This window comes from Notamacropus eugenii, chromosome 1 (assembly GCF_028372415.1).
Source record: "Notamacropus eugenii isolate mMacEug1 chromosome 1, mMacEug1.pri_v2, whole genome shotgun sequence".
Taxonomy (NCBI): Eukaryota; Metazoa; Chordata; class Mammalia; order Diprotodontia; family Macropodidae; genus Notamacropus; species Notamacropus eugenii.
The window spans coordinates 758,914,833-758,925,502 of record NC_092872.1 but is presented as its reverse complement, the minus strand read 5'-3'; the positions used below and the strand labels follow the sequence as shown (position 1 = coordinate 758,925,502).

Here is a 10,670-nt window from a genome sequence, read left to right as displayed (position 1 = left end):
CCTCCCTCCCTCACCCCCTTCCTGCCCACACTTCCTCACTCTCCCATCTAGCGACCCTGGCCTCTGTCTCCCAGCTGCCCTTTCTCTGGCTGAGCGAGCATCCCCAAGGCCAGACGCTAGCCTTCCTCCTCTCTGTCTCCTGGGCTCCCCTACTTCTGCATGAACTCTGCTCTGAGATTCCCTGCCATTTCACCTTCAGTAGCTTTTATTGGTTCAGATGTCTTTGGCCACTGTGAGCCTGTGAGTTCCTGGAGGCGGCCACTGCTTTTGGGTTTGCTCTTTGTTTGTACCCAGGGCTCAGCACAGAACCTGGCACATGGTAGGCACTTCATGCTGCTTGGTTCATATCTCCTTTAAGTAGTCAGATGGCCAGGATGCAGAAGAGGGATGAACCATGTTCTGCTTGGTCCTTGAGCCAGAGTTGGTCAGAGGGGAGGATGGGTGGCCTGGGCAGGTGGGGGGCGAAATGTGTTATATTGGAGGGATGGGGGCAGGGGGACTGGGGAGCTCTGCCTGCTCTGAGATCCTAAAGTTCTTTTATCAACTTGCTGTGTGACTCCAGGTGACTACCTTGCCCTCTCTGGGCCTGGTCCTCCACCTGGTTCACTGAAAGGGATATAGAAGAGGGAATGAATGACTTCTTGGGACCTTTCCAGCCCTAGAGCTCTGTCCTGGGTCTGTAGGCAGGGATCCAGAGGATCTGGAATGCAAGGACAGATAGACATTGGGTTTCTCCTCCAAGAGAAATTCCTTCTATGAAGGAGAACAGTTTCACCAGACTATGAGGGAAAGTCAGAAACAGGGCCCCAACTGGCTTGAGGACATGGGGGGATCGAGAAGTGGGGTACAGTTGCACCCTGAGAACCCCATTTTGTACCAGCTCAAAGGCCCTCCCACAGAAGACTGACCCACGACCCAGGAGCCTCTCATCCTGACCCTGCCCCTAGCTGTGGGGCTGTGGACACAGGCTCCTTCCCCTGCCCCAGCAGCCCCTGGGGGTAAGGAGTGCCTGGGAATGCAGCCCAAGGACCTGAGGACAACAAAATCTGGAGACCTAAAAGGGTGGCCCAGACACCCGCCGCCCCCCAACACACACACACACACACACACACACACACACGTCTGTGGTCCAAATGTTTTCAGCTTCATGGAGAAAAGTGGGGGAGGAGCTGAAACAGGGGGGAGGGGCAGGAAGGCCCCAGACCAGCAGCTGCGGCAACAAGGAGCCCCCAGAGAGGAAGAGCCAGGCCCACCCCTCCCCCATTCCCAAGCAGTGGCTCAGAGACAGAGACGGAGAAGACACACACACATCCAATACCCTTCACACACACACACACACACACACACACACACACACACACACACACACACCCCCTTTCTGAGAGCCCTAGCCATACACACCCAGCGCTCCACTTAGAAGGTCCCAGACACCTCCACCACCCCCCCACACACACAAGACCAACAACAGGAGTTGAGTGGGGGTGGGGAATGCCTTCCAGAAATAGGTGAAAGGTCTCCAGGGGCCAGGTCAGCTTTCTCTATCCCAAACAATTAGCTCCTCCAAGGATCCCCCAGCCACAGCTCTCCCCAAATCTGCCGGAGACTAGAAAGATGCTGTGGGCTGCTCTGGAGAGGAAGCCCCCGTCAGATTTTTGTACTCACGGTCCTGGAGGCTGACACTGAGAGCCTGCCCACGCTGCTAACACCTCCTTTCTAGTTTAAAAAAAAAAATGTGTTAGAGACGTGTGCCCCAGGCAATCCATTAGAGAGAGCCCAACCCTGCCTCTTTCATTTACTGCTTAATCCTGGGCAAGTTACCTGGCCTCTCTGGGCCCCCTCTTCCTCTCCTGCAAAATGAAGGCTTGGCCTGAATGACCTGGAAGGCCCCTCCCATAGATCCACAGCTATGGCCCTCAGGGAGTTTCCAGGTGTCATGACTCCTGTCTCTGTGCTATGGCTTTCAAAAAATGGGGCCAGATGTTAGCACATTCTTTCTCCAGGGACTTAGGTTTGGGTCCATGCTCTGCCCCCTCAACTCTAAGGTCATCGTACCTCACTGCATGAGAAAGTGGAGTCTATAATCCACACAGAGAGTTCAGGAACCCTCAAGGAGAGATAGCAGTAGAAAGCAGAGCCAAGCTTCTGTGCCTCAGTTTCCTTTTTTTGTAAAATGAGGCACTTAGGTTCCCTAAGACCCCTTTCAACTCTAAATCTGTCCTCTCCTCTGAGCCACTGCTCTCTTCTTTCAAGGAAAGTTATATTCAGACACCCACCATATCCCCAGCAGCCATGCCAAGAATTTTGTATAAACTGAGAACTGCTGACCACTACACAAAAATGGACCTTTCTTAAAGAAACCCTTTCCTTTCTGACTGCCTCCCTCGTCTTTGGGCTTCCTCTGATGGCCTCTGAGGCCACCCAGCCTCAGACCATCCTGTCCAAGGTGGGATCGAATCTCATCCTGAGTCCTCTGGAATCCTATTTTGTCATCAGGTTGATCAGAGTTCTCAGCTCAAGTAATTAAAAGGTGTTTGTTCTTAAAATGTTGTTTTCCTTGTAAAATTGTTCTGACTCATATCCACTTCCCACTGAATCAGCTCATCGGAGTCTTCCCAGGTTTCTCTGAAGTCTTCCCTTCATCATTTCCCATGATATGATAGGATTCCAGCTCATTCACAGGCTATGCCTTGTTCAGCTGCTCCCCAAAAGGGGGGGGCTTCCTTAGTTTCCATTTCTCTGCCATAACAAACAAAGTTGCTAGAAACATGTTTGTGCATGAGTCCTTTTCCTCTGATCTCTTTGGGGAAGAAATCTGTAGTGGAATGACTGAGTCAGAGCAGAGGCACAATGATAGTTTTGTGGGAGGTTCGACATTATTTCAAGAATTCCCTGCCTCAGTTCTTTCCCAGGCCATCACCCCTGCACCCCATCTTGACCCCTTGGTGAACAGGTCCCAGTCTTTCCTCTAGTTCCTTGACCCTTAATCCCTGTCTAAGGTTTGCCAGCCTCCCTTTGCCACGCTCTCAGCTGAGAACCTGGTCTCCTATTTCACTGAAGGAAAGACGGGCCATTCTTGGAGGGTTTCGCCTTCTCCTTCCCAAATCACTCAGATGCCTTGTGCCCTCTCTCTTTCCTTCACCATCTCCCGTGAAGAGGTGACCCTTCTCCCCCCTGCACAGCCCATCCCAGGCCATCCTGTCTCCCTGATCATCCCCCTTCATCACTGACCCGCAGTCTCATCCTATCTGCTGCTGTTTCCCTCCTGCCAATACTCAAACCCTCAAAAAATCTCTCCCTTGATCCATGCATCTACTGAGTAGTTGTCATGAATCTCTCCTCCCTTTTGTGGCTAAATGTCTTGAGAGATGCCTCCACTTTCTCTCCTCTCACTCTTACCCTCTCACCCCTTCCACTCCAACTTCATCATTCCTGCCACCGGAAATGACTCCCTCCAAAGTTGTCAGTGTCCTAATTGCCAAATCCAATGGCCTTTTCTCCATTCTCAACTCTTCTTGGATCATCATCTCTCTGTAGCCATCAGCAGCCATGATGACTGCTCCTTGATAACTCAGAGTTTTTGTGATCTCTCTCTCCTGGTTCTCCTTCTATCTGTTGGCTAAGTCCTTCTTGGGCTCCTTTGCTGGGTCTCCATCCAAGCTACACACACTAATTGTGGGTGTCCCCCAACACTTTATCCTGGGCCTTCTCTGCTCCCTCTGCTTCACTTGGTGAGCCCATCAGCTCTCACAGATTCAATGATCATCTCAATGCAGATGATGCTCAGACTTATCTAGCCCTAACATCTCTCCTGACTTCATCTCACATCTCCAACTGACCACTGGACATCTCCAATGGAAACAACTTAAACGCAAGATGTCCCAAGTGGAACTCATTGTCTCCCCCCCTCCCCCATATAACAATCTATTACCAAGGTGATTCCTTCATAACATCTCTCCTACGTGCCCCCTGCCCTCCTCTCCCTGGCACTGGCTGCCACTTGGTCTGTTCTCACTCTGAGAACTCCCCGGACCAGTCTTTTTCAATCAACAGCCAAAGAGATTGTCCCACTTGAAGTTCTGGTGGGATCATGGCAAAGCTGCCACTCAGATCAGCTCCAGGGACTTCCTATCACCTGCATCAACTCTGCCTGGAATATTCTCCTCCTGCTGGCTTCCTCAGCTTCCTTCCTTCCAGTCTTAGCTCTGATCCTTCCTTCTGCCACGCACACACACACACACACACACGCACACGCACACGCACACCCCAACCCCATTGGCTTTCCTCTGGCATCACCTGCCATTTATTTACCTGTCTCCACCATTTGCACATTATCCCTACTGGAAAGTAAGCTCCCTGAAGGTAGGGACCTTTTGGGGAGGGTCTGATCTTTCTCTGCCTCCCCTTTGCCAATGTCAAGCTGAGCATGGGGCCAGCCTTTTTAATGCTTGAAGGTGGTTTCACACCCCCCACCCCCATCCCAACCTCCTCCAGGCCAACACCTCAGCTTCCTTCATCTGACCCTCTATGGAATGAGCCCTCCACCCTCTTCCCTTGCATTATTCTCTTATTTGGATGTTGCCAATGCTTAGAACTGACCAGGGCAGAGATCTCCCAGAGACCCACATCACCTTCTTTGTTTTCTCCCCTCGTGGAACAAGCCCAATCTGAACTAATTAAACAACGTTCTTAGCAGGAAGCCCGCCCCAGGTAAGTGGCAGAGCACTGGGTACAGATGTCCAAGCTAGATCCCCCTTCAAACCCTAGCTGTGCCCCTTCTTTGCCTGTGGTTACAATTCCTCAGACCCTGCTGCTGGACAGAGATACTCCTCCCCAGTTGTCCCCCAAGCCTCCCATGCTGTCCCCTCCTGGCTTCCCTCAAGTCCCAACTAAACAGCCACATTCTCCAGGAAGCTTTTCCTGGCCCCCCTTAACTCTAGGAGCAAGGATGTCCCCTTTATCTTGTTTGCAAGAGCTTTAAGCCACGAGCTCCATTAGAGAGGGGACTGTCTTTTGTCCCCGAAAATTTGGCAACAATGCAGGGCACAGAGTCGGCCCTTCATACAGGTCTACGACGGCCCCACCCCCTCCCCAGTTTCCCGATCGGTGAGAGGCTTGGAGGAGACAGTTAAGAAAGCCCAGCCTCACCTGAATCCCGAGGCCCTGGCCCGTGCCCACAGTCCTCTGGGACATGTCAGTAAACCACCACACACCTCGTGAAATAGCTGAAATCTTTTAATGTTTGACAAAAAACCTTTGTGCACAAGCTTCTGAGCATGTCATGTAAACACCTTTATGGAAGTGATGATCACTTGGTCAACGGTCAGTTTATTTAAAAAATAAAAATAAAAACCCAGACACTGGTCAAAGTACCGCTGGGGGGAAGGGAGAAGATGCTCAAGACAAAAAAGAGGAAGGCAGGCACAGGGCAGCCTTCAGGCAGAGCTGCCAGCAGTCCCGAGGCCCGGCCAGTCTCCCAGACTGCCCGGGGAAATGGTCTAAATAATCCCCAAAGCGTTCGCTGCCCTTTATCAAAACAGCCCCGCTGGGCACAAAGGCAACCAACCCCTCCCCCCTCCCCCTAGAAATCAGTGCTGCCCGGCGAGTTTCAAGGAACAAAACTAGATTACAGTGGTTTCTTCTCCTCCCGGATCTTTCAAAGTGGCATCCTTTTAAAAAGTCGTAGACGAGGTGCCAACACCCTGGGGCCGGCGGGCGGAGGATGGCCCGGGCCCCAGCTCCAGCAGGGAAAAGGAGGCCTTTGTGCAACGGTGGCTCCGCTGAATCTCGGGGGAGAAGAGAATCAAACGCAGCCTCCTGTCTCCGATGAGCAGGGAGCCCTCGGACAGCGAACACGGGCACCAAGTGCTCCTCGGGGAGCTTCCGCCCCCACCACCCTAGGAGGGCCGGCCCCAGCCCAGATGGCACCCCCGCCCCGCCCCTGGCCTCGCCGGCGGTCACAGCAGTCTCTCCCCCTCTGCCAGGGGTGTAACCCAGTTCAATCCCACCCCCGGCCTGGGGGGCAGCGGCCAGGGACCAGGGGAGGTCCCGAACTGTCAGCTGCGGCTCCCCCCTCCCCTGCCCTCCCCCTTCAATAAGAGCAGGCCTTTCACAGATCCTACTGCCAAAAAATAAAATTATATTTATCACTATGTAACAGCGCCCACCCCCGCCCCAGCCCCCCGCCCGCACTGCCGGGCCCGACATCGGGGGCGGGCGGGGAGCTCGGGAAGAAAGGAGCAGGCCGGCCGAGCTCGGCAGCCGGGCGGGGGCGGTGCCCGCTCCCTCCCGCCCGAGCCCACGCCGCGGCTGCAGGGAGGCCGTCTCCCTCCGATCGCGGCCCCCGCGCGCACACGCACGCCCACGCCCACGCGCGGGCGGGCGCCCCGGGCTGGTCCGTGGGCCGTCGGGCTCAGAGCACCTTGCAGCAGTTCACGCAGCCGGTCTGCGAGCCGTAGCGCTTCTGCAGCGCGGCCCGCGTGGCCGTCTCGAAGACCTCGCGCACGCCCTCCTTGGTCTTGGCCGAGCACTCGAGGTAGTCGTAGGCCTGGATGCGCACGGCCATGGCGCGGCCGTCCTCCGTGCGCACCGGCTCCTGCTTCATGCGCGCCAGCTCGTTGCGCACGTGCTCGTCGTTGCGGAGGTCCTTCTTGTTGGCCACCAGGATGATGGGCACGTTGGGGCAGAAGTGCTTCACCTCGGGCACCCACTTCTCGGGGATGTTCTCCAGCGAGTCCGGGCTGTCCACCGAGAAGCACATGAGGATCACGTCGGTGTCCGGGTAGGAGAGCGGCCGCAGGCGGTCGTAGTCCTCCTGGCCGGCCGTGTCCCACAGCGCCAGCTCCACCTGCTTGCCGTCCACCTCGATGTCGGCCACGTAGTTCTCGAACACCGTGGGCACGTAGACCTCGGGGAACTCGTCCTTGCTGAAGACGATCAGCAGGCACGTCTTGCCGCACGCGCCGTCGCCCACCACCACCAGCTTCTTGCGGATGGCCGCCATGGCCAGGCCGGCCGGGGCCGGGGGCCTCGGGGGCAGGCCCGGGGCGGCGGCCGAGGACGCGGAGCCCCCGGGCCCCGACGGCGCAGACGCCGCCGCCGCCTGCGCGGAGCCGGGCGCGGCTGCTGGGCCGGCCTTGAGGGAGCGCACCGTGGCCGGCGGGGGCCTGGGCCGGGCCGGGCCGGGGCCGGGGCTGGTGCCGGTGCCGCCGGGCTCAGCTGCCGCCGCCGCTGTCCTCCTCCTCCGAGGCGCTTTGGGGGTTCCTCCCGGGCCGGCTGCGCGCTGCGGGGGGTCTCGGGGGGCGCCCCTACCTCCCGCTTTCTCTCCTGCCCTGCCCGCCGCTCGCCGGCCTCCGCCCTGCTCTGCCCCGGCTACCGCTGCTGCAGCCTGCGCCCCGGCGCCCGCTATTTAAAGGGCTCGGCCACTTTCTTAATATAGCCGACCAATGGGAAGCGGGAGGGCTGAGCTCATCGCTGGGCGGGCGCGCCCTGATTGGCCGGCGGCGGCGGCAGGCCGGCGGGCGGGGCCCGGGGCCGACGGAGCGAGGAGGCGGGGCGGGGGCGGGGCTGGGGAAGGCGAGGGAGAGGAGCCGCGGGGTGGGGCGGAGCGGGGGCCGTGCTGCGCTCCTGCCGCGGGTCGCGAGGTCCAGCCCAGCGGGGCCGGGGCAGGAGGGAGCGCACCCGCCCCGAAACACACACAAGACAAGGACTCCCGGCCGGGGGACGCCCTCCAGGACCTAAGTTGTGTTGGTGCCCAGGGCGCGCCGAGGGACTGCGGGGGAAGCGCGGGCAGAGGCGCGGGCAGCCAGCCGAGATGCCCAGTCGGAGCTCGGCCTCCCGCACGGTGGAGGTGGAGGGGCAGAAGGGCCGCAGAATGCCCTGCCCGGGCCCCTGGCCCCTGGCCCCTGGGGAGGCGTGCGCGGGCTCAGCAGAAGCGGACGGAACCAGGTTGGCAAGAGCCTGAAGTGCCCGGCACGGAGTTGGCCTTGGCCCCCCGAGCCCCGAACTGGGGGCCGTGACGTGATCAGAACTGTGCTTTAGACAAGTTTCTTTGCCAGCTGTAGGGGCACTGCACGGGAGGGATGGCCTAGAGAAAGGGTAAACCGAGGCAGGCAGACCAGCGGGGGCTCTCCGCTAGGCCAGAGGGGAGGAGGACCTAACTTGGGGCAAGATCCTCGCACTGTGCCAACGGATCAGAGCCGCTGTGGATGAAAGTGGCGCCCTCACATGCCCCCTCCTTCAGACTTCCTCTCCTAATCCACCCCATGCCCTCGCATTTATTTGGTATTTATTCTGTTCTTGCTTTCGGAGGCAGCCCGGACAGAACAGGTCTTGGGGTCCGGAAGACCCAGGCCCAAGGATGCTTCAAGCCTATCCCACGGTCACCTTTCCCTGGGGCTCCTCACAGGCCTGCTCCCCCAACCAGCCTTCGGGTCTGCCTTCTTTCCTTGGTGTTGAGTAGAAGGTGACAAGTGGCTCCTAAGGCCTTCCTTAGTGCTGAGTAATTAAAGAAAGCCTAAGAAACTGAATCCCTCTTCCCTGGAACAGGGAATTGCCAAGACAGTTAGCCTAGCCTAGCCTAGCCGCTCCACTGCCCCAAACCTTCTCCTTCAGCTATGCCTCTGGGGCCTGGACCCAAGACCCTTCCCCCTCTTGGTTGACCTACTCTGGACACATTCCTGGGGCCAAGTCTAAGCCCTCTCCTCCCATGGGGTCAGAAGAAATCAGAGGAGACTTGGAGGGCCACCTCCCTACTCCCGGATGGGTTTCTCTCTGTGATACCCAAGCTGGCATGGGGTTTTGTTGGCTATAGCACCCCGGAAATGACTCCCCATTAGGGCTGTGACCCTCCACCCAGGTAAATACCAACAGTTATTAAGGCCTGGCTGGCACAGAGCTGGAGAAGGTAAGATAAAAATGAAATGGTCTCTGCCCTTAGGGAATTTCTATTTTGCAGGGAGAAGGAAGAGGACAGCCAAGTTGCTGGGGAGAGGGGAGCCTCCCCTGCCTTGTGCCAGGAGACTGGTTCTCCAGCAAAACAGCCCCACAAACTGAAAAGGGCTCATTTCTCCAGAGTTGACTAAAGGCTTAGCACCGACCAGCCGTGGTAGCCTAAGTGGGAAATCCCCCTTTGCACTCACAAGGTGCACCTTCCACTAGCTCTCTGGGCCTCAGTTTCCTCATCTGAAAAGTGGCCACAATAATCCTTGTACTGCATCCCTCTCTTCCCCAGCAGCAGTGGTCAGCCCAGCTCTGACCCAACTGGAGGTGCTGGATGAGACACAGTGGGAGTTGCTACTAGGCATGCTTCTGGTCTGGAGGGGCCTGGGGGAGCCCTTTCATTTTATGGAAAAGGAGACACAATAACCCAGGGAATGAGGAGCAAGGCCCATCCCCATCCATTTTTGCCTCTGCACCCCCAGGAATTCTTTGGCCCTTGCTAAGAACCAGGCCCTGAAAACCTCCTTCCTCCCTGTCCCAAAGCCAGCCTGTTTTCTTCCTCGCTTATCTTAACTCAGGAGTCTGAGAGATGGAGGTCGGGGGTGAGGGTAGGAGGGGGACCTTGGGGAGAAAGAGCATTTTAAAACACAGAACACAAAACAGTTCTTTTATTTCACATACAATGAACCCGGAAACGGTAAATTGCCTGTTTCCTGAGTTCCAGAACCTTCCTGTGGGGCTGCTTCCCTTTTGTTCCCCCTCCTCTTTTTCTTTCTTCTTTCTGGTAAACAAGACACTGAAAACTCAGGAAAACGAAACAAATGCTGGGGGGTTCCCGGCACAGTGTGAACAAGGCCTTGGACCAACACTCCTGAGGTGACCCCAGGCAAATGACTGGGGGCTCCCTCAGGGCTTAGTGGAGGGGCAGAGGGGAAGGGATTATTCTCCCCACTTTACTGAGGAGGAAACTGAGACCCCAAGAGAAAACACTTGTTCCCTCCAGAGAAAGCTCCACAATGCCAGGCCTTTCTAAGTCGTTCCATTTCCCCCTATCTGTCACTCATGCTGGGAATGCCTTCCCTCCTCCCCGAGATTGGTCATCCCCAACTTCCTTCTAGGCTCAGCCAAGGGGGCCTTTCCAGACCCCACAGCTTAGGATCCCTCTGGCCTTCTCGGAGTTATCTGGAGCACTCTGTCTTGAGGTTTGATCTCACTTAAGCAGTATATAAGCTCACTTTTCTGTCGGTATCATCATGGCCTACCAACTCTCAGTGACTGTGTAGGTGCCTAGTAAGCGCTTGGTGAGTTGAGCTTGATTCATTCTATTACCACTGTCGCTGCTGCTGCCACCGATGGTGATGACCATGGCAATCAAAGCAGGATGCTTTAGCTGCTAGAGAACTCACCTCAAAGCCTTGAAGACCTGGTTTCAAGTCTCATCTCTGACCAATGCTGACTGTGATCCTGGGCAAGTCACATAAGCTCTGTCCTCTAGGTCAGAGGTGTCAAACAGCTTGGCCACCTGTGGCCCACCACCAGATTGAACCAGATTAAAATATAATTAGGAAATTTTCAACCAAATAAATAAATCAATAAAATTCAGCACAGCATAGATAACATTCATTTCAAAACAAAGGGTTTGACCCTACCGCATTGTAGAGAAAAGGGTCAACCTGCCTTAGTGAAGGGACTTTCCTCTACCATGGAAATCCCAGGGCCAAGCCGTCTTGCTC

General features: G+C 56.5%; 1 protein-coding gene across 1 annotated transcript; it reads right to left on the bottom strand.

Annotated features, from left to right (window-relative positions):
- Positions 1 to 6,269: 6,269 nt before the first annotated feature.
- On the bottom strand, positions 6,270 to 7,091 carry RHOB (ras homolog family member B). Its single transcript, XM_072648138.1, has one exon. It carries the CDS (start codon positions 6,998 to 7,000, stop codon positions 6,410 to 6,412), a length of 591 nt encoding a protein of 196 aa, XP_072504239.1. The 5' UTR covers positions 7,001 to 7,091; the 3' UTR covers positions 6,270 to 6,409.
- Positions 7,092 to 10,670: the final 3,579 nt, after the last annotated feature.

What these genes read in the sequence shown, in the direction of transcription:
- RHOB (XM_072648138.1), bottom strand. Translation starts at nt 7,000, where the DNA reads ATGGCGGCCATCCGCAAGAAGCTGGTGGTGGTGGGCGACGGCGCGTGC.